The sequence below is a fragment of the Mandrillus leucophaeus genome, unplaced genomic scaffold, assembly GCF_000951045.1.
Source record: "Mandrillus leucophaeus isolate KB7577 unplaced genomic scaffold, Mleu.le_1.0 Scaffold408, whole genome shotgun sequence".
Taxonomy (NCBI): Eukaryota; Metazoa; Chordata; class Mammalia; order Primates; family Cercopithecidae; genus Mandrillus; species Mandrillus leucophaeus.
This window is the reverse complement of record NW_012104343.1, coordinates 1337959-1365009: the sequence shown is the minus strand read 5'-3', so window position 1 is coordinate 1365009 and position 27051 is coordinate 1337959. Positions and strand designations below refer to the sequence as shown.

Sequence of the window (27051 nt, the reverse complement as noted above, 5' to 3'; positions counted from 1 at the left end):
TCCTTCCTTCCTTCTTTCCTTACTTTCCTTCCTTCCCCTCTCTCTCTCCTTCCTTCCTTCCTTTCTTCCTTCATTCCTTCCCTCTTTCTTCCCTTTCCCTTTCTCTTTCCTTCTTTCTTTCTTTTTTCTTTTTGAGACAGAATATTGCTCTGTCTCCCAGGCTGGAGTACAGTGGTGCGATCTCTGCTCACTGCAACTTCTGCCTCCCAGGTTCAAGCAATTCTTCTGCCTCAGCCTCCCAAGTAGCTGGGATTACAGGAACATGCCACCACACCCAGCTAAATTTTTATATTTTTAGTAGAGACAGGGTTTCACCATGTTGGTCAGGCTGGTCTTAAACTCCTGACCTCAGGTGATCCACCTGCCTCGGCCTCCCAAAGTACTGGGATTACAGGCGTGAGCCAGCACACCCAGTTAGCATCATGTGAATATGTCCCGAAGTACATAGTGCCATGGCAATATTTAGTGTTAACCCTTTCATAAAAAATAAGAAGAACCATCCTTTCCTTTCAAATAACCTCCCTGTCTGTGCTTTTCAAGAAGCCTGTGGTGTTGACTCATTCTCCTTCCTTTACAGCCACAATATTGTTGGCATCATAACTTCTCATTTCTTTTCTCTCTCTTTAGTGAAAGGGGTTGCTGCAGAAATTATGTTCTAAACCCACAATCATGTTTATAACGGTCCATGAATATTTTTTGACTGAATGTCTGTGTCATCACTTCCTTCAAAGTCCAAGGCAAGAAAAGCTAAGAAGATGTGGCCCAACTAGAGACACCCAAAAGCCCATTTACTCCAGGCTGTCTCTCTGCAATCTTAGAGGATGTCAAGTTACTGCAGAGGCTCTACTTCATGCCTCCTCGTCCTGAAATAGGGACAATAATAGCAACGATAATAATTAGCGCCTGAACTTGTTGTTCCAAGTGTCTTACATAAATGGAATCATATAAATCTCACCTCAACCCGATGGGATTAGCATGCAGTTGTTACCATGACGGTTTCCACATGTGGAAACCGAAGCACAGAGACATTAAGTAATTTTCTTAAGGTGCTATACCTCGTAAGTGTCAGGGCTGGAATTTGAATCTAGGCAGAATCTACCTTCTTAATCATCCCACTGTGCTACCCTCTAGGGAAGAAATATCTGGAACTGTGGCTTGATGATATTACTACTGCTTTTTATAGACAACTTTTTTTTTTTTCCTCACTTGGTATCATCTAATGAATAAAGAAGGAACATGTTACTGTACTTCTATTTCAAGATGTGTGCTGAGCCCATTGGTTTATCTTTTTTTCTCCTCTTAGATCCCAGTAAAAAAAGCTAGAAAAAGAATTCATGATCTCACAATAATGAGGATAACTGGAGAAAAGCTATATAGATCTGGGAGATTTCAATAAATTTCCAGAAGTCAGAAAGAGTGTGGAAAGATGATACAGTGGGGCAGAGGTAGCTTTGGGCTGGTGTGTCTGCAGAGGGCCCTGAATCAAAAAAAGAGCCCAAGTTGCCCATCAGAACCTTGGAAGTTTCAGTCTGAGAGAATGGAGATGGGATGGAGGAGGAGATAGAGAAGTGGGTAGAAAAGGAGGATGAATTTAAAGGTCTTTGTATTGAACAGCTGCCCACCTGCCTGTAACACACATACCCCCACCCCAATCTCTCTCTCTCTCTGTTTCTCTGTGTCTCTCTCTTTTTCTCTCTCTCTCTCTCTCTCTCTCTCTCTCACACACACACACACACACACACACACACACACCCCAGGCATTTACCCTCCATTCTCAGGAATTAAGGCTTACTCTCTAAATACATTTTAAAAAGCCTTTGTGGGGAAAGCTGGAGCAACCAGTACAGTGGTGTTTGGGGCACCCTGATCATTATAGAGACATTCTGTTCACCACAACACGAAGCCTGGGAATTTAAAACAAATGCGCACAGAATTTCCAGTTTGTTTTTCCATTGCCTCTTCCTGAAATATGAACAGAAAGTCACAAACTACAGTCATTAGAGGATAGCTTTTAGCACGACTGACAAAGATCAAATGGGAAATAATGCACAGCAGAAAAACTATCTCAAAAGACAATTCCAATAATCTCAATATAAAAACAACTAACCTCTAACTGGTGTTTCTAACAGGTTCAAAACAATACATCAGAGGAAAAAGAAAAGGGTGCCAAAAAAGGAATAGAGAAAAAGAGCCTTGAGAAATTGAAAATATTGCCAAAATTCACAAAATCTATTTAAACATCGAAAGCAATCTCCTAGAGTGTAAGATGAAAATACAAAGAGGTGGTAAATGTGGGCACAAGGATAAAAGACACGGAGGAATGATGGAAGAAATCCAACACCTGGCTAGGAAGATTTCACAAAAAAGGCAACTGAAACGAAGAGATAGATAGAAATGATCAAAGAAATAATAGAAGGGAATTTCCCAAAATGTACCTTTATATTTAAAGTGCCTAACAAGTGTGGAACAGGATGAAAAAGACACCCACTCAGTCACATCTTAGTGACACATCAGGACACTGAGGATAAAGAGAAGATCCTGAAACTTCCAGAGAGGGAGAAAGGTCACCGATAAAAGAAACAACGTCAGACTCCTCATCAAACACATCAAACACTGAGAGACAAGGAAGCATTGTCTTCCATACTCAAAAAAAAAAAAAAAAAAGAACACATCCAGCCTTGAATGACATACTAAGCCATGCTACTAATCAACCACAGGGGCAGAATATGGGCCGTTTTACATTCACAAAGGGTTAGAAATTAATCTCTCATGTATTTCTCAGCTGTTTCTTTTATAAACAGTTATTTGAGTGTGTGCTCTGGCAATATGAAAAATGACACAGGGAGGAAAGCATCCAAGAAACAGTGGATTCAATGGAGGACTGCAATGAAGAGAGTCCCAAAATGATGAATGTGTGGCAGTCTCAGAGAACAAGTCCAGCCTCGGACAGGAAGACTAAGGAAATGGGTCCTAGGAAAAATGTAGATCAGAAAAACAGATAGTACGATGGAGACTATGAAAATCTTAAGGATAAAGTAAAGATAGGAAATGCAAGATGAAGGAAAAGTAATCGGAGATGACAGGAAAGATTAAGCAAGATTAAAGATTAAACAAGATTAAAAAAGGTAAGTTCTAGGATAACTCTAATGTTCCTAGTAACTGCGCAAATGGGTGTAACCATCATTATCCTGGGTGCCCTGCCTCTCAGAATCCAGGTATGGGGTTTTCATCCTTGATACGGCTTCCCACACCCCACGAGTTGGCATGGAAGCAGAGAAACACTTTAAGGTCCCAATGCAAACTTGGATGCTGAGGACTTCAGCAGGGACCACCATACAGTACAGATTTCCCTGTGTGCCTAGCAGCAGTAGGGTCTCTAGTATTATGGTGACAACAGGAGAAGCCAATCCAGATGGCAATGGAATTTCATGCTGGCTCTGCCATGGAGTGAAAACTAAGTTGATTTGAAACACACACACACAAAATGATATTTTGTAGCACTTGAGTTTGTGAGGTAAGATTCAGTTTGCAACTGTAGTGTGGGTAGAGGAATTAGGAGAGAGAAGAGATGATAGTATTGATGATGTAAAATCCTCATCTCTCACATCAGGATGTCAGTAATAATATCTAAAGTTGATAAAGCCCAAATTAAGGGCATTTGCATATTATATGGAGATAACCAGAAGGACTAAGCACAGAAATGTTGAAAGTATTTACTTTTGGAGAGTGGGACTGGGAACAGGGAGAATAATGCAGGAAATGTTTTGTTCTAAAGTTTTATTTATATATTTGTTTCAATGCTTGAAAATTATATATTATTTCAATTTTTTTAAAGTGTGCTTCTTTCTGTCAATTTTACTCTCCTTGCTACAGTGTAGTTGTTTAAATTGTCCTTGGTATCATTGTTCCTGTGTCTATGTAGACCACCTGTTTTGGAAGAGGGTGAGGTTATCAATCAAACAGCTAAGCAGTCACAGGCATTCTCTTGCTAAGCTCCTTCCTCATTCTCATTTCCAAGAGTGCTCTCAAGGACACAAGAGAAGATGCTATTTAGTGCTGTCACTGTTTTGGTTGTAGGGTAATAGGAAGCAGAGAAGCCTTAATTTTTAGCATCTAGGCTTCGGTTCCAAAGACTGCTATTGAAATGGGAAGCTCTGATTACAGCTTCTAAAGTACACTGTTTTCTCTGTGCTACAGAACTGTCTTCTGAATTAGTATCAATAAAATGCTTTCTAACAGGATCTCCGACACCAGAAGTCACCACTGATGCCAATGTAATTACCATCCCTGGACGCTAGGCCTTGTCAGGCAGCACAGATAATCATCCACAACCTGGGGCCAATGATTACCCAGTCAGTCAACTGACATTGACTGCTCACTGGGAGATACTGCACGGGTAAGAGAGAGGAGAACTGCAATGTCCTTTCCTCAAAGTACTTCAAACTAAACAGGGCTGAGGGTGTGGAGGGGAAGGAAAGCAGAGATTCACACACATCAAAAGACAGAAATAAACAAACCTATCCATTCTCAGTTACACAGACAGGGCTGTGGAGATCTCAGTTGGAGCAGAATAAAAATGGACTTTTGCATCACCTGGTCCCTGTTTGGTAAAAACCTCCTTGGTTTTATGTATTTCCTGTTTTCAATTTTTTAATGGTGTTATGAATTTCCTCTTTTCATTTCTTCTGCTGTCCACTAACTGGGCTCAACTACTGAATACCCCCTGTGTGCCATGATTTTTCTGGGCTTCCATGCTAATTATATGCTGTTCCGCTTGCCTGAAAGCTGTTCCTCTCACTCAGCCCTTTCAGCCTGCAAATTTTTCTAATCTATCAAGAGCTAGTGTAAACCTGACCTCTTCTATGGAGCCTTGCCTGAGTCACTCCATTTTAGTTCCAATCAGTTACAGTGCTGTGAGCTTTGTGAGAGGAGGGACAGAGTTTATATCATTTGAAAATAATTAAAATTGTTAATATATGTAAAACACTTAGAACAGTGGTGACTGAAATGTAAGCAAATGTGTTTATTATTATTATTATTAGCATCATTATTATGATCAATGTTTGTATTTAGAAGCCCTAGCGTAACATCTGGCACATGAAAGTGGAAACTAAGCAAATGTTTCTTTGTTTGAATTCTTGGAACATTTCAGACAAACTGAGTTTTATTGATGAGAAGGTTGATGGGTGTTCTTGGCAGTGGTCATTATTCCAAGGTGAAAGCGAGGATGACTGCTTTAGCTATTGCAACTGAGAACACAGAATATCTTTTAAGAAGTAGAAGCTCTAACAGGTGAATAGGAGGATAGGAGGATATTCCAGATGATATGAAACTACTGAAAACAGATTTGCTACTGGTTTTCAGAAAGTGTACTAGCCCTCAGGAAGATGGGCTTGCTTGGAGAAATACCTAATGTAACACAAGTAACTTCATTTGCTTCAGCATTATCTGGAATAGATGGTTAATTAGTCTCAGACAGCTGTTTCCTTGCTCAGCCGCCTTTGCTGTCTGTATGTGTGATGTGCACGTGTGTGCTGTCATCTGGGTGAGCCCATCTGGGCACAGTGATGGGTCATTAAGCTGTCTTCCCATATGGTGCATGGATAGTGTCTGAAGCACAGTTTCAGGAGATAGGTAACACTTCCACTCAGAGAGGCAATACATGACCCCTAGGGTTGTTACTAGATCTGTAGCTCTTTTGCTCTTCAAACACTACATGCATTTTGACATCTCACCATCTTTGTTCATTGTTCCATTCAGTGTTATGTCCTTCACCCCATTCTTCACTGCTTACATAAATCCACTCAAGCCCAGTTCCTCTAGAGATTTCCCCATTGCTCCAACTCATAGACATCTCTTCCATCTCCATCATAATCACTTGCTTTTTCTTTCTTTCTCTCTCCCTTTCTCTCTTTCTTTTATTTCTCTTTTTTCTTTTTCTTTCTCTCTCTTTCTCTCTCTCTCCCTCCCTCCGTCCCTCCCTCACCATGTCTCTGTCTATTTTTTCTGAAACAGGGTCTCACTCAGTTTCCCAGGCTAGAATGCAGTGGTGTGATCATAGTTCACTGAAGCCTTGAACTCTTGAGCTCAATCAATCCTTACGCCTCAGTCTCTCAAGCAGTTGGGACTATAGGCCACCATGCCCAGCTAATCTTCCTTCCTTTCTTTCCTTTCTTCCCTTTCTTTCCCTTCTTTCCTTTCTCTTCCTTCCTTCTTTCCTTTTCTCCCCTTCTCTCTCTCTTTCCTTTCTTTCCTTCTTTCTCTCTTTCCTTTCTTTCCTTCTTTCTCTCTCTTTCTCCCTTTCTTTCTCCCTTTTTCTCTCTCTTTCCCTCTCTCTCTCTTTTTCTCTCTTTCTTTTTCTCTTTCTTTCTCTCTTTTGAGATAGGAGTCTCACTGTGTTGCTCAGACTGGTCTTCAACTCCTGGTCTCAGGCAATGCTCCCGATTCAGCCTTCCAAAGTGCTGGGATTACAGGTGTGAGCCACTGTGCCCAGCCAGTCATAGATTTCTAACACTAATTTCTCCAATAGTTACATTTTATGTTGTGAAAACACATTGTTGGCTTTTATTAACATTTGAATGTGATTTGCTATTTGCTGTCAAGTATGCTAGTCTGAGCTCCCTGAGTAGACTGTTGGATCTTTAAGCAGATGCTGTACTATGCCTCTTTGTAGTTTCTACCACATTTAGCACGGTTAGATGAGTATATAGGTGCTCAATAGGTGTTCCCTTAGGAATGAATGGATAACCCTCCTGGGAATCCATTCAAAAGGATTTTCCTGAGAACTCCTTCAAGACTTATCTGCTTTCTACTTTAGACTGTCAACACATGTTAAAGGATAAAAGATGCAGATTTGAAACACATAGATTTACATTTTAAAATGCTGTGGCATATTTGTTAATATACTTCACAGTCTGAATGCAAGTTTAGGTTAGTTACCCTCAAGGAAAAAGCTACTAGACTCTTGAGGATTCAAATAGTCTCATAAAAATCATCACAATGTTATCATTGATAGTTAAGGGAACATTTTGTAATAAGCGGGCGTCTTTGAGTATGTTTCCTAGGGAAAGTGCTAAGTGCAATCTAGTGCATGGAAATCCCACAGTACTCTGCCAACAACCTGCACTTCTTTATGGCCACTTCACCTGAATGGCTCAGTTCTTTGAGTGTCCATGTAGTCAACTAATCAGTCTGTGGTGAGTAAGAGTGAATTAAGGTGACAGACTTTCCAACATCCTTTAAAGTTATTTGATTTAAGGTCGCTGAGCTAGGTGGTTTATGGATATTTCAGTATTCCTGGAATAATTCATGTAAGCTTTTTCCTTGTATCCAATCTATTATGAGAGTAAGAACAATGAAGCCCTGTGCTGATTTCCCTGTTTCACTGGCTAATCAGTAATTCTAACATTGTTTGCCAGGTAAGTGGAACAGGCACTCTTGTCACCATCATGATTCATTGCCTACCGAAAGCACAGAGCTGGCCTTAATCTAATTCTTAATAAAACCTTGCGAACTAGGTATACTGTTTCAATTTGCACATGGAAAACAGATGTTCACGAAGGCTGAGGGACTGGCCCACGATCTCACACCAAGTAGGTAAAGAAGCTGGACCATGGAAGCAATTCTGTGCCTTAAAGTGCAATTTTCTTTCTAATTCCTCTGGAGCATGATTGTCTTTTCCACGCTGAATCTAATGATTACAAATCTCAAATGAGCCCTAAACATGGCCCTGTAATCCTACTCCATTCTCCTAGGAAATTCTCCTTCCCACTCTCTGAAACAACTTTTTAATATCTTCTCTATCCTCATTCTTCCACATCCTTACAGCATTATTCACTAGAAAATAGAAACCATCAGAAGAAACATATCTACATATTCTCAATGCCTCATATACCAGTCATGATGGTACCCACTCTCTCTGTCTTCCTTACTGTTGTCACAGGAATGTCCCCATTAACAACCAACTCTCCAGAGCCTCTTGGCTCTGGATCCCAACCTCTCTCATCTTTATTCTTTTGATCCTTCTTTCTTTTCCAATATCAATACCTCTTTTTCTACCTGATCATTCCTTTCAGTAGCCAAACATGACTCCAGTCTCTCCTGTTTTAAAAAATTCCTCCCTTTGCCCCCCAAGTCACCCTTTAGCTATTAGTGTATTTGTGTACTACCATTATCAGAAAAACTTCTTTTGACAGTTATCTACTACATCTTCTATCCAACGCAATATGGCTTCCATGGCTCTTATTTCACAGAATGTGCTCTTGTTAAGTTCTCCAGGGACGTCTGTGTTGCCAAATCCAGTGGTTACTTCTCTAGTCTCATTTCTTTTTTTTTCACCTTTTTTTTTCACCTTCAACTTTTATTTTAATTTCCAGGGTATATGTATAGGATGTGCAGGTTTATTACATAGGTAAATGTATGTCTTGGTGGTTTGCTGCACAGATCAACCAATCACCCAGGTATTAAGCCCAGCATCCCTTAGCTATTCTTCCGGATGCTCTCCCTCCCCCAACCCCCACCCCTGATAGGCCCCAGTGTGTGTTGTTCCCCACACTGTGTCCATATGTTCTCATCATTCAGCTCTCATTTATAAGTGAGAATGGGCAGTGTTTGGTTTTCTGTTCCTGCGTTAGTTTGCTGAGGAGAATAGCTTCCAGCTGAATCCATGTCCCTGTGGAGGACATGTTATTATACCTTTTTATGGCTGTGTAGTATTCTATGGTGTATATGTACCACATTTTCTTTTTCCAGTCTATCATTGATAGGCATTTGGGTTGAATCTCATTTGATCTCTCATCAGCATTCTACCCAACTGATAACTTTCCCATGGAGCAAGCTTTTGGGGGAAAGATTATTCCACTTCTAAACACTTTGAATTTGAGGGGTCAGTAGAATATATAGGAGATAGAAAACTTTGCTTTTGTTGAGTTTCGGTGAAGTAACCTAAGATGAAAGTGCAGAGTGAGAAAAGAAGAGACTCAAGGACTAAGCCTGAGGGTACAGGCAGAAGCAGGGAGGGCTACAAAGAAGACTGAGAAGGTAGGAGGAGATAACAGAGACAAGGTTAGAAGTCAAGGACAAAAAGAGTTGTCATTAAAAAAAAAAAGAGTGGTCAGAATCAAAGGCCAGAGAAAGATCAGGTAAATAGGAACTAGTAAGAGTATATTGTCTTTGGCAATTAAGAGTTTATTGGTTGCCATTTATAAATAATTTAAAGATGATGACAGAGGCTGATGGTATTAAGGCCTGACTGCATTTTTCTGAAGAGCAAGCCAGCAAGTGTAGGCATTCTTTTGGGAGGTTTGGTTATGAAGAGAAGAAGAGTAAGTGGATAGTGTCTAGAGCAGAATAAGAATTGAGGAAGGTTTTGAAAAAAACATCAGGTTATATCTGAGTTTGCTCAGAGAGGGTACAGAAGAAGGCTTCCCTAATATCACAGCATTATGCAACAACTAAAAATAGAATCTATTTCTTCTGCCTCCAGGATAATTGAGATAATACACGTGTAAGAGTTAAAAAAAACTATAAAGTACAATAAGAATTTGATTTAGTGTTCTTCTTTCCACTATATTTTAATTCATTACCAGGAATTCGGTGGATTGCATTTTTAACTATGTAACACACCCTTTACCCCACTCACTGCAACAAGAACCTCACTGCTATTTATTCAGCAGTTCTTAAATGATTGATTTGTTATGGATGATCTTTTGCTTGCTTCCTTTTGAAAGAGTGAGGGATTTCTGGAGTAAATGTTTGCCAGCCTGAATATTCCTGTTTACTTGTCCTAGGCTAACAGATAACTGGATGGGCCATATTGTTATACAGGCCTGATGAATGCCAAATGTTCAGCTCTATCTCTATAGGATTACACCTTTCTGAAAAAAGAATGTATAATATAACTTCTGTCAAATAAACTTGTGATGTATTTGTTTCTAGGCCTCAAATTTCAAGATCTCCCTCAAAACTTGGGAAGGACAAGCCTAATTCTCTTTGCCAGGCATCAGACCAGACATCAGCTTATAAACTCAAGATGTTCCATAATTTTTCAATATGAATTCTAATTATCTTTGCTCCTTCTAAAAGAAGGTAAAAGTATAACAATGTGGAATCTAATTCTGTGGACTCAAGGGGCAGAAATCAGTGACCTGATATTCAGAGGCCTATATTAATTATCCATTTTATTTTTCTCACCTCTGTAATTTGTAAGTAGAGTTGCAAGGGTTCTTGTTCTTCAATGCTATTTTAGATCATACACTCTCAAATGAATGGATAGTTCTCAATGCCTATGATGTGCTTGATTCACACAGACTAGCCTAGGTTGTCTGAAATGAAGTCAGGGAGATGCATGCAATGACCTGTAAGGTATTGTTTCTGTGTCTTTGTAGCCTGAGTTCTCTTGTGGATAAAAATCTATAGCCTTTTATTATGACAGCTCATTACACCATAGAAAAAATTAAACTGAAAGACAGATCATATCTTCCATGAGCACTGCTACTGTTTGATGTAGTGTCTCCTGCATGAATGAAATGACTGCCACTCAGAAGGTCTCATGGTCTGAGAACAAACGTGACCTGGAAATTCATCTGTATTTTTATAACCCTGTATATGGTGAGAAGGTTTCCTTAGTCTAGACTGCATGAGGCCATTTTTTTCTTCTCTCTCACTTCTCTTGTTGCTATTCCTCTAAATCATCATCCACCTAAGATGAAGGAATGCTTATGCTATTTTTGTTTGTCCAGGGCTCAGATCTTTCTCAGCTCACTCAGATATGTTGCCCCAGTATCTTTTATTGAAAACTTTTCCCTATGGACTCAAATTGACCTGGGTTTAAATCTTGAGTGCTTTGGACCATATACTTAGTCTTTCTATAACTAAGTTTTGCCCTTGTAAAACTGGAATAATACTACATACTGTGTAATATTTGAGAGGGGGTAAAGATAATGTATGTGATAATCATATAACAAGTTCTTGATAAACAATAGTTACATTATTAAATTGGCTATATATTTTTTCTTTCTATAAAGCATTGTTTGCCTAATCATCGATTTCCTTGGAGTGCTTCTATCAAGTAGTTATCAAGGGTAAGGATGGAAACCAAATAAATATTTCTTGTAAGTGTGACTTATTTAGGTACCAGAAGAGGCTGCAAAATGAAATGGAAAGAGTGTAGGGCTAGAAAGGTAACAAGTTACTGGTTCTGGTGTTGCCAGTTCTCATATTAAATAGCAGTGTTATCTGTATATGATTACCCATCTATGACAAACTCAAAGTTATTAGAAAGATCGCATTCATCATTGATGAAAGACATCCTTCAGGCATCTGGAAGCTCATGTAAACCTCATGTAGATTGAGTTTAATTCAATTAAATAGCTATTTATTGAATGATCATTATGGACTGTGCTTAGCAATGTGAGGGATAATAAACAAAGGTTACACATATACACACATTTATTGAGAACTGTTATGAGTTGAATTGTGTCACCCCAAATTTGTATGTTGGAGTTCTAACCCCTAGTAGATATGTGGATCTAGATACACATCCTAGTAGGTATAGTAGGATGTGGCCTTATTTGGAGATAGGGTCTTTACAGACGTAATCAAGTTAAAATGAGGTAATTAGGGTGGGCCCTAATCAAATATGACTGGAGCATATTCGACATGCACAGAAGAAGATAATTTGAAACACAAGGAAAAGGTGACCAAGGAGATAGGTCCAGAACGGCTCCTTCCCTTATAGCCCTCAGAGGAACCAACCCTGCTGGCACTTTGGTCTCAGGCTTCTGGCCTCCAGAACTGTGAGACAATAAATTTCTCTTGTTTCAGCCACCTAGTTTGTGGTTCTTTGTTATGGCAGACATAGCAAACTGACATGAAGACCTACTGTGTGCTAGTAACTGGGAAACAACACTGAACAGGGCACTGTTCTTTGTTTCAGGGGAAGGAGTTTGGAAAAGAAGCAGATGCTTCAGTTCCATGTAATAAGCCTGCTCCAAGAGGAGTATGCACAGGGTGTCATGGGAGAACAGTGAAGGACAGTTGAGCATTACCAAAGGTTTGCTTAAGGCTCCTCAGCAGGGACTCCTAAGCCAGACTTTTCAAGTAAGAGTGCAAGAATGAGTGCAAGAAGCAAGTGTTCTGGGCAGAAAACAGTGTTTATATGAGGCAGTATATGCAAAGACATGGATGTCTGAGTAGGTGTAGCACTGTTGTAGAACTGTAAGTAATCCAACATGGCCAGAGCTTAAGAGCAGTGAAAGATAAGGCTGGAGAGGTGAGCAAGTTCCAGGTCAGTAGCGGAAGGCTCCCTGGAGCAAGGGGAGCGCCTAGGACCTTGAGGTAGGTCTTCCGTGATTGGTAATTGGGAGGACATAGGCTATGTTCGGTAGGAGGGAAATTGTAAACAAAAGTGAAGGCATATATTTATTTGGCAGTGAGCATTCTTGTCTGGTTAAAATAGACATCCTCTTGAGAAGCAGAGCAAGCAAGTGAGAAGATAAGAAGTAAGATAAAGTCCCTCAAAGGATCAGAAGTATGACAAACTTGGAGTGCTTTGAGGGCAGGGCTAGTATCTTGTTTAGTGCCTGCGGTATAACAGTGGCTCAAGAAACAATTGCTCAATAAGTGAAGGGAGAAATGGTGAAGTTCTGTCCTTTTACTGAATTGAGCAGGGACTTTTAGGTTACAGAGGTTTGGTTTTGAAATCTAGGCTCTGCTGGCAATTTTTTCTAACCTTGTTGAGTTTCATCCTCTTTATTTCTAATTGTAAGTATACTAATACTGATGGTATTGGTGAGAATTATATGGGATAATTTATATGAAACTACATAGAACTTAAAAATTCCATTTGATCAATATTTATTAAGAAGCTACGATATGCCAAGCTCTGTGGTAGGCTTTAGGAATAGAAAGATAAACAAGACCCAATCTCTGCCTTTAAGGAATTTACTTTCTGTTGGGGGGACAGAAAAGCAGACATCTGAACAGATAAAAGAACTGTGATGCGATATAATAAGGACTAGCATAGAGCTAAGAACAGAGCACCGTGGGTGCACAGAGAAGGGACAGTTACGCCAGCCAGACGGCAGGATAGTGTTGGGGAATACTTCCTGGAGGAAGTGATGCTTAAGCTGATTCATGAACAATGATAACACAATTAGGTGAAGAAGGAAGAAAAAGGAATTCCAAACATAGGGAACAACAGGCTTCCTTTGCAGCTGTGTTTTTCTAGTTCCTGTGCCTGTGCAATTCCCTTGCTGAAAATATACCCCAGTCGGCTTGGTGAAAGCAAAAACACCCTCCCTAGCTCTCGTCAGACTCCTGAAGGCTGGACTGTGCTCTGAACAGCCTCAGCTATTGGCTGGGTTCTCTTTAAACTAAACAGGCCTTCAGAAACCCTTCATGTAGCCACCTGCCTGATCTCCTCACTCTCTTTCTCCTGCCTTCTTTCTTTTCCTTCTATCCTCCCTCGGTATCTGCTTTCTTCTTCCTCTCATTAAACATTTCCTGTGTCTATGTGTGTAAACTATGGGCTGTGCCTGGAGATACAGGGGATAAAAGCATATATCTAACTCATAAGGAACTCAAAATTGAGAGTAGGGTCAGCAAGTTATGACCCATTGACCAGATCTGCCTGTTTTTGTAAATAAAGTTTTATTGGAACATGCCCACGCCCATTCATCTATGTACTTGGCTATGGCTGCTTTCATGCTACAATAGCTGAGCTGTGTAGTTGCAATAGAGACCATGTGGCTTGCAAAGCCTAAAATATTTACCATCTGGCCCTTTACAGAAAAAGTTTGCTGGCCCCTGTTCTAGTGTTTATATATGGCAGAAGTGGTGGGGATAGATGGACAAGTAAAGAGGTAATGTACCCCTGTAAGATAAGTTTTTCAAAAGGGTACGATAGAAGGAGAGTTCCTAACCCATACTTGGAGGTTGAGAAAAGAACTGAGAGCTAAAAAAAGTGACAAGTACGCTTAGAGCTAAAGGATAAAACGGAGTTAAGAGGGAAAGGAAGATGATTCTTGGCAGAGACAGTAGCATGTGCAAAGCCAGGCAATGAAAGAAAAATATGCAGTTCTCTATTGCAAAAGAGGAAGCGGTGAAAGATAAGGCTGGAAATAAGGTTGGGCCAGGTCATTAAGGATCCTAAATATGAAAGTCATATTAAGGATTTTAGCAATGCCCTATAATCTCTCCCATAGGTAACTGAGAACCTTTGAAGGATTTTAAGCAGAGTAGTGCTAAAGCAAGTGTGTGCTCTAGAAAGATCACTCTGGCTGTAGGATAGTTAACATTTACTGGACATTTATTCTATGCCAGGTCTGTGCTAAATGCTCTTTGCATCTGGAAATGTCTATTGAGTAGCTGGACAGCGCTGGGAACCAGGTAGAAAGAGGTGAAACATGGGGAACAGATATGGATCTATGAGAACCAGGGATCTCCCTGAGGAATGGAAAGACGTAGAGCACCACCCTTGTTTGGAGGCATGAGGAGAAGTAGAACAACAGAGGTGATTGCAAAGGGGAGTCTAATGTCATGGAACACAAACAGAGAGTAAATAAGAAGGAGTGGATAGTGAAAATCAGATATTGTAAAGAGAGCTAAGAGAAGAAAAGTGGAAAAACAAGCAGGGGGCAGGGAACTGGTAAGAAGCAGATCAGAGCTGACTTAAAAGAGAGCAATTTCAGCAGAAAAGTTGAGAAACAAGCTGGATTATAGGGTTGAGAAGTGGTTGGAAGTGAGAAAATGGAGGTCACTGCCACTGAACACTTGTTTGAGAGATATATCTTTTTAAAGAAGAATAGAAATATGACTGTGGCTGGATTTCTTAAAATTAGGCTGTAATTCAGCAGCTTTGGTAACTTTTCTGATTCATGAGGAAAATTTCTCATCTCAAATATCTGGTCATTTGAAGTAATACTGGAGATCAAATTATGCAAATATGCTGCATGACTAAATTAAAGGCCTATTCATGTGAGCATTAGTTAGTAATGGGAGTTATATACTGCATTATTAGAAAATGGGGCAGCATATTTTAGTGCTTAAAAATTTAATCAGAGTAACTTCCAGAAGGAGGAAAAGGCTCATTTTTAACACAAGATTTGAATCATGGCTAATTTTTTTTTCTTTTTCAGAAATCCATTCTTCCTAGATGGTCATCCCTGCACATGCCCTCATTTCTGACTTTCTGCTGCACAAGCAATCAGTATTCGTGCAAGGCTAATGGGATATACAAGAACAATTAGTAGCTCTGCCAGCACCAATATTGTACTTGTCTCTTTAAAGAGCTCAAAATATTAAATAACAATTGAAAAGAACATTTCTTCTAGACCCCTCATTAGATTGATTTTACAGATGAGTAAACTGAATCATAGAGAAACAAGATAGTGGAAATGAGAAGTCTTACTTTGGTTCTATCTCACACCACTATAGGCTGTGCCTATTATATTTGTAATTAAGCTGTTGTCCAGATAAAGAATAACTCCCTCTTGGCTTTGACTTTTAGATACCAACAGATTTTTAAATTCTGGCAGTTGAAAAGGTTATGTTTTTTTTTTTTTCCTTTCAAAAGTGGGTTTGTAACTATTGGCCTAAATTATTTTAGAAAACTATAGCTGTACTTTCAACATAAGGCCACCCACTCAACTCTGAGCCTAGACTCTGAGAAATAAGAAGGTATAGGAAATTTGGCAGGTATTTTTCTCTTGTATCTTTAAATCTCAGTAAGTTCACAACATTTTCCTAACCAATATTGGAACAAGAAATTATCACGGGGGTGGGGGGGTGGGCTGGTGACTAGTCTCACCCTTTAAGGACAATTAATTTTTCTACTTCACAAGTTTAACTTCTTATTTGGATCACAATATGCTAATAAGATACTTAAAAGGTCACTTTTTCAGGCCAACTGCAAATGATGTTTTCATTATAGAAAAGTTATGTAAAAGTGGAAAAGAGATGTAAGTACATTAACGTGTAAAATGCACCACAGCAATGGGAAAAAATGTTTTAATTAAATATGTATGAGCTCTATCGTGCACAAATGTTTTGTTCAAATGGATGACTCCAAGAGCTCTATGGTTCCACTTCAGTGTCTAATAGGCACTACTCACTTTAACCTTCAGCAAGTCCTTTATGAATACTATCCACCCAAGTGTACAAAAATGCCAATTCATGTAGGGCCATCAGTATTATTGTTATTTCTTATTCTGTAAAGGCTGCATTTTGAACATTTTAATAAGGGTCAAAGCATTCCAAGTCAATCTAGTTGGCAATTGTTGGAAACACAGGAGGTGCTTTAGAAAATGAGTTGGTAATAATTTCATTCTTCCCCATTTTGATTAGAGTTTACAAATATAACTGTCAGCTAGTTATCATGGTGAGGTTATGGATCAGCCCTCCTCCAAGTAATATAAACTTCTTAATACAGTCTTCAGACTATGAATCTACCATAACACTGCCAGTGTTTTGATATCATCAGTATATTCATCTTCCTTTACTTCAAGCTATGTTAGATTTTACCTCTTCTATTATCTACTGTAATTTTTTGCTGACAAACCAACTGTTAGTAAATACATATGTTGAGTGATGGTGATTATGTGAAGAATGAGGGGCAAGATCCCTTTGGTGTACTGTGTGTGCACCCATGTGTGCATGAAGAAATGTGTGTATGTGTGATATGCATGTAAATAATATAGGTCTAAGGGAAATACTGTACTCTCCTTGAGGGTAAGGATCATGTCTTATTCACTGTTACATCCCTAGTGCTTAACACTGTCTCTGGCACATAAATGATGTCTGAGGAGTGTTTTTTGCATGAATGAGTGAAGGGTACTAATGGTCCATGTTCCCATTGGCAAAATAAGGCTTCCAGTTTAAAAATGAGACTGGAGGTCCACCTACAACAATCTGTTGTGTTTTCGGTTTTTACAGGCTGATTTCTATGCACACGGCATTATGCCGGGACTTGTGAGGAAAGCAAGGAAACTGAATACACAGAACTTGGACTTGAGAAGCTTCCAGTCTAATTGGGGAGACAAGATACATACAAGTGAAAACTTAACTCCTAATTCTAGAGAGAGAATAATGGCATGCCAAATGTATTTTTTTTCATGTCAAATGTAACCACTGCGTGAGTTCAGAAGAAAAGAGGCTGTTCTGTACTGCAGCCATTAAAGAAAGCTACCTAAACCAGGCAGGAATTGAGTTATACCTTTGAGGATAAAAGACACCAGGGAAGGAAATGAAATGTCTGTCCAGGAGGAGTGGGTAGAGAATACAGATGAGCAAAATTATTAAGATAAGAATAGATTCTTTGGGGCTTAAAATTTAGGAAGCAGTCATTAGACTTTCAAAAATAAATATGATGGTAGAGACAAATATAACAAGGAAATAAATAAGCATGCACGTTTTGTATAGTAATCACTTCATACCTAAACTCCTTGGTGAAAAAAAATGTTGAAACTTAGACACATTCTCCATGTTGCAAACTCAGGGGAAGTGAGTGAAATGTCAGAGGGCATGGCAGCATCCCCAGAGGTTAGTGAGTATCAGGTAGGCTTTGCCAAGCATGAGGGAGGTGGTGATATTTGACTTCTGAGGGGATGAACAGGTAAGGTGGGATCTGGGCAGATTTTCAGACAAAAAATTCTGTTGTCAAGTGGCTTTTGGATTTAACATAGATGTAACTCTCCTAAAGTCTTAGGTGACCCAATGTACTTTTGAAACTATTCATTGATTGTACAAATTTCTATTTATTTTACATTTTTAAGGACACAGAAAGATCTAAACTGTGTGCATAACTATTCTACAAACCAAAATGAAAACCAAAATGAAATACATAAAGGAAAAGTTTGAAATTTTGTCTTTAAGATACAGGGAAAAAAAATCACACATCAGTAAAATCAAGGATAAATATCAGCCTGAAAGAGGAGCAATAATCAACAAACATTTAAGAACAATTGGGGGCCAGGTGTGGTGGCTCACGCCTGTAATCCCAGCACTTTGGGAGGCCGAGGCAGGTGGATCATTTGAGATCAGGAGTTCTAGACCAGTCTGGTCGACATGGTGAAACCCTGTCTCTACTAAAATTATAAAATTAGCTTGGTTTGGTGGTGCACACCTGTAATCTCAGCTACATGGGAGGCTGAGGCAGGAGAATTACTTGAATTGGAAAGATGGAGGCTGCAGGGAGCTGAGATCACACCACTGCACTCCAGTCTGGGTAACAAAGTGAGACTCCCTCTAAAAAAAAAAAACAAATACCAAAAAACAAAAAACAACTGGGGTCTTTCTTTTCTAACCATATCTAGACATTGGTGAAAATAGTCCTTATTAAAGATAATCATAGCCATGGAGATAAATCATCCATGCATTGCATTAATGTGTGAGAGGATGTATTTAGACAGATTTAGCAAATAATTTTTAAAGCTTTCAATAAATACTTTAAGTTACTTATATGGACATTTTAAATTCGCATTCATTAATGGATTCTTGATTGAATAAAAAATTAACTTCTGAAAATATTTCCTAAATAAAGTACATCTATGCATGGATGCACTATGATGTTTCAACCAACATTAATTATATCCTTTTGCTTTCTACTGTCTTGTTCAAAAACGCTAATAAGACCTGCACTACATCATAGTTAATAGGAGTGTGGTGCTTGTTGCTTAGGCAACCGGAGGAATAAATGCAGGTCAGAATGTGCTTCAAGAAAAACAAAAGCTAGAATATGATACTGAGTGGAAACTAAGTAAGTCTAACAGATTTTTCACCACATTAAAGAAATATGTTTCTTACAGCAAGCCAATCATATTCATGTATTTAACTAAGTTTGCAATTACATAAATTAGATTATGTAGATCAATAAATAATTTTTATAAAGGTAGAAATTAATCGCTTATGATACTAGTAGCAAATAAATGGTGTATAACAGCATGTAAAGCACTAATTGATTATACCACTTCATGATTTGCTTCATTTTCATAATTAATTAACTCCTCTAAATGGCAATTCAAAGTTTTTTTAAAAGATAATTCTGTCTCATGAAGAAAGTATTTGATTGGTCCATCTAAATTAATAATATTTTCTTATTTTCTAGAAAATTATACCAAATACTTTGAATTAAACAAGTAAAGAATATAATCTATGATTAGCCCTTGGTTACATCACATATACCCAGGATTTTGCCTTCCATATAAATTTTGAAGTGCTTATACATGATTCATTCATGAATAATTTTTACAATCTCTCTTTGAATGCTTATTTGAAACCTGTTTGATTAACCTTTAAGTTCGAGGCTTTCAAAAAGGTATTATATTTGCTCATAAGTGTTTAACATTCGGAGGAAAAATAAGCTGAATTAAAGTCTTTCAGCGTGGTCAAATGATCCAGGAAATCCAAAGACCTAACTTCTCATGGGACCAGAATAAATTTGGACAAGGATTTGAAGGGTGGGAATGAGAAACCCTTATTTCAAGTAGACGTAGGGAGAAATAATTAAGATATTGAAATGTACAGTAAACATAAATAATAATAAAAAGACTTCAATTCTCTTTGATAGTTCCTCTAATTCTTAATGCCGTCTGTTTAGTGTCCTAAGTCTGTCCTAAATCTGCTCAGTGTTCTAAGACTTTCATAGCAATTGAAGAACTTTCACTTTTTTCCATTTCAATACCCAAATATCTTGTCTATATAACCAGTGATAGTACTTGATAAACACAAGAAAAATAACAGTAGCTGCATATCTCAGTATAAAAAAAACCAACAAATCACTCATAAAGCATTCTGTGCATATAGTTACTTAGAGCTCATATATCTTACTACATTTATGTCTTTTATTTTTAAAAACTCTTGCACATACATACTTTTGGAGAAGAAGCAGAAGTCGAATAATGTTAATAATCTTCAAATCTATAATACTCAAGTCAACCTCAGAGAAAAGTAATCTAACACAGAAATTAAAAAATCTAACCAGCTTTCACTATTGTGTTATCATTTCTGGTACTAGTAAGCTGCAGGTGTCAGCCCTATTATTTTATTTAGGCAGGGCTATTACTTATTTCCACAAGTCATTTGTGTTCTACATGCCTGTGTTATGTAGGTCTCTCTAAATTTAGGGAGTGATATGTGTGATGGGTACTTAAAATAAAGGAAAGGTAATAGAGCTGTGACGTAGCTTAACAAGGGGAACTGATGAGCACCAGGGGAGGTATGGGAATGATTAGAAAGCTGAATTGTTGGTTTGCACAGTTCCCCATCCTCCTTCCTCACCTATACGCAAAACGGTGGAAACTTAGCACATGCCAGGTTTCGACTGCATGTAGAGCAGAATTCAGAAGTACATGACTATACTTAGTCCACCAACCTCTCTCTCTAAATATTGACAGCTAAATAACCAAAGTGTTTATTTTCCGCCTAAAGTAATAAACAACACTTCATCGTTCTTCAATCAGCATGTGGAAGTAAACGCTCTCCAAAAATGACCATCTGAAGCAATTTGCTAATGAACTGAAGGTTGTCCACATGATTTAAACTGCTTATTGAACAATTATCAGGAAAAGAAATGATCTTCACACCATAAACACAGCAAATTGTCTCATTAACCACTAAATGCTGATGCTCAAGTGAAATAATATAATAATCAAGAATTAGCTGAAGAGTGATATAATCCAAGTATTCTAAGATTACAAATTTATTAAAAAATCATACAAAGAATGACAGGGAGAATATCAGTATTAATCTTCTTTCACTGCCTATAAATAGCACTCTCACCAGTTCATTCATATAACATATATGTATATAGATACATACAGATCTCATTTTTTAGCAAGAGTCTATATGTACACAGTAAGTTCAGTCCTGAGGGCATCCAATTTTCCAATGCAGTTACATACACAAATCTGACCGATTTTGGTGCAAATCAGGCTGCCTCTGAGCCATGTAAGACACATAAGAAGCAAAGACAGACAAAAGGCAGCTCCGTGGACACAGAGAGCGTCTTACCATAAACTGCACATTGTCAAATCCATTAGCCATCAGGTGGTTCTCGTACTGAGGTAGCCCAATGCTTTCCAACCATTGTCCCACTGTTTGGACAGGGCATCTGGGTCCTGTAAGAGGATGAAGAGGGAAGCGTTTAAGCAGGGAGTAGCCGTCCACGGGGTAATAGCGGTAGTCCTGGGCTGAGAGGTGGCATTGCCACATCATGCCCCTGGGAAAGTTGCTATCAAAGGAGCCCGCCAGCTTGACAGATTAATGTTCTCAGCGAGACAGCAAAGTCAGAAGTAAAACATAGTTTGTCAGGCAGGCTGTGGAGTATGACTTGATCCTAGCTCCACATTTCTTACATATTAATCTTTACTACCGACCAGTACGTCATACAGCCCCCAAAACCAGGCAGCAGAAGAAGGCATATCAAGCTGTCAGCTTGGGCTGGTCTGCGTTCTATGTGATTGTTGGAGTACTCCACAATGAGCAATGCACGGCCGGCAGCCAGAATTCTTTTTTATCAAGTACTCCTACACTCATCAGTATGCAGCTCCATGCTCCTTGCTCCCCCTCGCTCGCTCCCCTTCATTACCCAGCCCAGGCTACACCTCGCATTTTCAATAATAGCCATCAGATAAGGCAGATTTTTTTTGTCTGCAAGCTGTAAGCCTGCTGCTGCTGCTTCCTCCTACACACCCATCCAAGCGTCAATCTTGAATGATGAGAGCAGTCAAAACAAATGCAGAAAATAGCAAGATTCAAAAGCAAACCAAAGTGCTTAAATCTGAATTGAATCTTCATACTGGTTATACGTTACAGAGCTATTTGTTGTGGAATTTTACGTTTCAAAAGACACCAGGAAACGCGAAGCTTGAACTATAGCTTATGACAGAGCTCACGACAGGTTCCCTTTTTCCTTTTCCTTTCTTTCCTGTCTTTTCTTCTTCTTTTTAAAATGCAGCACAGATAAATGTTTCTGATCTGAAGCTTTGCAGTGTTTGCAGAATAATTATTCTGTTTCTTTACCATGCTATAGCAAAATAAGCCTATCCGAGATATATATATATTTTTTCTTTTTTGAAATACTGTAAAATACAGAAACTGCATCGCAATCTTGAAGTCAAGATAATTTATTTCTTGTTTGCATGGTTTCTTCCAAACAAAAGTATTATTAGGCACAAGAAATCCTTTTTCCCCTTTGATATTTATAACCCAATCTACCAGGGTTACCATTCTAAATTAGCTATAAAGGAAACATTAACAGGGTATAATTGTTTTTTAATAAAGATGAGCCTTAACCCAAAATAATTCAAGAATAACAGATGTAAATGTGTGAGTTTTACTGAATGGCAGATAGACTTGGTAATTTATTTAACAATTGGGAGAAACCAGGGATTAAGAATAGAACCCACAGGACTAGATCATCAGAAGAAATAGACTCTTAAGATTGGGAGAGAAGTTGCAGAAAGGTTAGTCTAACCCTTTTCCTAACGGAGGCATCCCTAGCTAAAATGTTCCTAGAAGAATATCTTCCAACTTCTACTTGAATACTGCCTGTAACAGAGCTCTTACTACTTCTCACGAAGCCTCAATTTATTAGAAAGATATTTCACTTCCTACCTTGCTTCTACTCACTGCTCCAGCTCTGCCTTTGGAGAAGCACAGATTGAGAACGGTGCCTCTTCCACATAAAGAGCTTTAAAATTTAAAGACAACTCTCTCATCCCCCGAGAGCAGCCGCCTGGCACATAGCAAGTGCCTAATACAAATTTATTGAATAAATGAAACATCACTTTTCTTTTTTCCTCAAACCTCATCTTTCTCTGTTTCCTTTCTCTTTTTAAAGGCATTGTCAACTTTCCTAGCACACAGACATTAAACCTTAAAACATCTTCTACTTCTCTTTCACTACTGAAATCAGTCCCCAGGTTCTATCACCCCTCTTCCCAGTGTGATCCATTCCCTTGATGCTGTTTCCTGTTTTACGTTTACAGAACTGCCGCCTACGTTGATTTTGTCCTCGTAGTTCAGGCACACCTAGCCTAGCGGAACAACGACTTCTATATTGGTCTTTCTACCTCTGATATTGAAAAAAATTAATTTTATGCATGGTATCAGAATAATCCCTTCAAGACACAGTTTTGATTACTACTCCCTGTTTCAAAACCCTTCTGTGGTTTTCTGTTGTCTTCAAAATCAACTCCCAGCTCCTCTGATGACATTTTGGGGTCTTCATGATCGACTGCAGTTCATCTAACTTTATTTCCCCTTTTCCACTGCTCTAGCCAGTCAGGATTACTTGCCAGTCTCTAAAGCCACCCCATAATGCACTTTGGTTGGCTTTATTATGTCCCCACATTTCTGTCCATTTGTTGGCTTTGAATCAGATGCTATTTCCATTATGAAACCTCTTCTAATCTTCTATCAGGAATAAATCTCTTTCTTCTCTGTCTTAAATGGCATTTTTAGGCCCTCTATTGTAACAGGTATTTTCTGCCTTCAATTTTAGTTGTTTGTGTCCGACTTACTTCTTGAAAGCAGGCAATATGCTTTGCTAATATTGCACATAGTAAAGATTCAGTACATACCTGCTAAACAAAATAATGTAATTTCACAATCCAAAGTACAAAAAATTCTTCTATTTTCAAATTTAAAAACAGTTTTAACTTTATCCCAAGTCTCTACATTATTTATTTAGAAGAAGATAACTTGTTTTTTAAACAGATTTTTTCAGGTCTTTTAGCTCATCATCCTCATCCTCTTTTTGAATAAGCAGCCCTGAGTGGACTGCATCGTACTTGATTATATTTTGTTGCTGATTGGTCCTGGATTTTTTAATAAGATCAAAAAGTTTGTAGTAGTCTATGAATCAATCTTAATAGATTCTAGCTGCTCAACATTACCTGTAGGAGAAGCTAAAAACAAGATGCTATTTGTCCCTGGCCAGCTCTAAAGCTGTTACAAGGGAGAAAAAAAGGAAAGTCTCAATTATAGCTTCTCCTAGGATCACAGCCACAGTGCTCCTCCTGGTCATTTTAAATTATAAATAGTTAAGTATACTACATAGAAATTGAGTAAACATGACGATAACATTTTGGCTTGGTAAGGCACATGCTGATTGGCCAGCTTTTCAAATCTGTTTCATCTCTTAAAATGCAAACCAGGGGCCAAGTACCTGGCAGAGCACCATACACATCCTACTTATTAAATAAACTTTATTAAATAAATGCCTGAGTAACTAAACGAATAAATGATATTGGAAATGGCTTTCTTGAGATTCTCACTTCTTAATATAGAGAGAGGTAAAGAGGGAGAGGAGAGAAAGAATGTGTGTGTGCACAGACATAGAGAGTGGACTAATAGACACTGCAGACTCAGAAAGGGGGAGAGTGGGAGAAGGGTGAGGGATGTGAGATTACATAATGGGTACAGTGTACACTATTTTGGTGGTGGGTACACTAAAAGCCCAGACCTCACCACTATGGATATATCCATGTAACAAATCTGTACTTGTACCCCTTAGATCAATAAAAATAAATAAAATTATATATTACAAAAGAGAGTATATTTGTGGTGGGGGTTATTTCAAGGTTCAGACTGCTATATAAGAACACAAATCAGAGAAAATGGTGGTTATGAACTGCTTTACAAAGTTTATATAGACTGCCTGAATTTTATTCTTTTAGCTATTCAATCCTTCAATTTTTATTCAATAATTTTTACATGTTGACAAAATGTTATAATACATGGAGGATGAGCTGGGAGAGGATGGGGTAGACGGAGATATAAAACAGAAGGAAGAACGGGAAAAAAAAAGACCCTGAGTCATGTTGTTTGTTTGTGGTTTTGTTAAAGTATTTTTCTCATGAGTCAAATCTCTAAAAGAATCTTGGTTCAGGTCTGAAGATCACTCTGTAATAGTGTTTAAATATATTACTCGCTTTACCTAAAATACTTTTATGGAGTTTTAAAATTCTTAAAGCATAACAACACACTAATTAGGCAGGAACCTTTATTCAACTAGAATGTCTTTAATTCCAAAAGTGAGGCAAGAGGAAGGAAAGAAGAAACTGACCATTATTCCAGGCTACCATGTCCTAGGCAGTGTGGTGTGAATTATTATCCCCATTTACCATAAGGAAACTGAAGCTCAGAGTATGTGGTGAAAACAGGAATTTTCTTTGTCACAGTCTTTTAAAAAATAATAATTCTAGGGGTTTTACTCCCATAATGGCAGTGTGAGGAGCTCCACAGGTCCAAGCCCCAGTCAAAAAACCTAACTGTTGAAAATTATAAACAAACAATAAAAAAAGCCTACACAAACAAAAACCGAAAACAATGCCAACAAAAACCAATCATCAAAGTCTTTGCAAAGTGTCCTAAGAGCATATAATGTAAAAATGTTTATTCCAAAAACAGACACTAAAACTTGGTAAGAACAGAGATTCTGAGATTCTGTAGCACTTGAGCCATGACTTCCTCTGGCCCCTCCTTCCCCTGCAACTCATCTCCATAGATGCTCCACTTTGGTTGAAAGTGTCCAAGAGAAAGGGCTTCCCTTCTCCTCAAATCCCAACCAAGAGGCACGGGATCTCATTAAAAGGGGCAGGCCAGCATTTCCAATTTCCTCTAAATCTAAGTTGTAGAGGTTCAATTCCTGGTAAGTGTGCCTGAGAGGTCAGGGGCTCCCTTCTTCCACCCAGACCCCATTCATAGAGTGGAAAGTTCATCCCAGCTGGGTCAGGCCAAAAATATTGGGATCTTGACTGCCCTCGACTGCTTACATATAGGATAGAGGTTCCATGCCCAGAAAGGTAAACTAAGAAGACCAGAGGCTATCATTCCTGCCCCTTGTGTGGAAGATCGGCTCAAAGATTTTGCTTAAAGGGACAGTCAGTTTATAAGAACAGAAAGCTCTAAAGCTTTCCCCCAAGAGGTTGACTTATTTGTTTGTTTTTAGTTTTTATTTTGTGTTTAGGAGTACATGTTCAGGTTTGCCACCTGGGTATATTATGCGATGTTAAGGTTTGGGGCATGAATGATCCTGTCACCCAGATACTGAGCATAGTAGCTAATAGTTTTTCTTACCTTGTCCCCCTCCATCCTTCCCTACTCCAGTAGTCCCCAGTTTCTATTGATGTCTTCTTCAGGTCCATGAATACCCAATATTTAGCTCCCACTTATAAGTGAGAACACACAGCATTTGGTTTTCTGTTCCTGCATTTATTTCCTTAGAATAATGGTCTCCAGCTGCATCTATGTTGCTGAAAAGGATATATTTTTTTTTTCTTTTTAAATGGAAGCACAGTATTCAATGGAATACATGTACCATGTTTTCTTTATCCAGTCCACCATTGATAAGTACCCTGGTTGATGCCATGTCTTTGTTATTGTGAATAGTACTGCGATGAACATATTAGCATAGATATCTTTTTGGCAGAAAGATTTATTTTCTTTTGGATATAGACCCAGTAATGGGACTGCTGGGTCAAATGGTAGTTTGTTTTAAGTTCTTTGGGAAATCTCCAAACTGCTTTCCACAGAGGCTGAACTACATGACATTCCCACCAACAGTGCATAAGCATCCCTTTTTTCTGCAGCCTCGCCAGCAGCTATTATGTCTCTTAGTAATAGCCATTCTGACTGGTGAGAAATGGTATCTTATTGTGTCTTTGATTTGCACTTCTCTGATGATCAGTGACACTGAGCACTGTTTCGTATGTTTTTTGGCCACTTGTATGTCTTCTTTTGAGAAGGGTCTGTTCATGTCTTTTGCCCATTTTTAATGTGGTTATTTATTTTTATTTGTTAAATTAAGTTCCTTATAGATTCTGGATATTAGATATTTGTTGGAAGCATAGTTTGTAAATATTTTCTCCCATTCTGTACATTCTGTAGGCTGTCTTTTTATTCTGTTGATAGTTTCTTTTGCTGTACAGAAGCTCTTTAATTTAGTTAGGTCCCACTTATCAATTTTTGTTTTTGTTGCAATTGCTTTTGAGGATTTAGTCATAAATTCTTCCCCAAGCCCAATGTCCAGAATGGTGTTTTCTAGGTTTT

General features: G+C 38.5%; 1 protein-coding gene across 9 annotated transcripts in view; it reads right to left on the bottom strand.

Moving 5' to 3' along the window:
- ANKS1B (ankyrin repeat and sterile alpha motif domain containing 1B) overlaps positions 1-27051 on the bottom strand; it is a 1315261-nt gene that overhangs the window by 424103 nt on the left and 864107 nt on the right. For 4 of the 9 annotated variants that reach the window (XM_011992234.1, XM_011992231.1, XM_011992232.1 and 1 more), the window contains exon 1: positions 21007-21707. In XM_011992234.1, coding sequence (XP_011847624.1) covers positions 21007-21210 — 204 coding nt within the window. In that variant the 5' untranslated portion in view covers positions 21211-21707. Of the gene's footprint in view, positions 1-21006; positions 21809-27051 lie in introns of those variants that run through there. The other 5 variants (XM_011992230.1, XM_011992227.1, XM_011992229.1 and 2 more) reach the window with 3 other exon arrangements.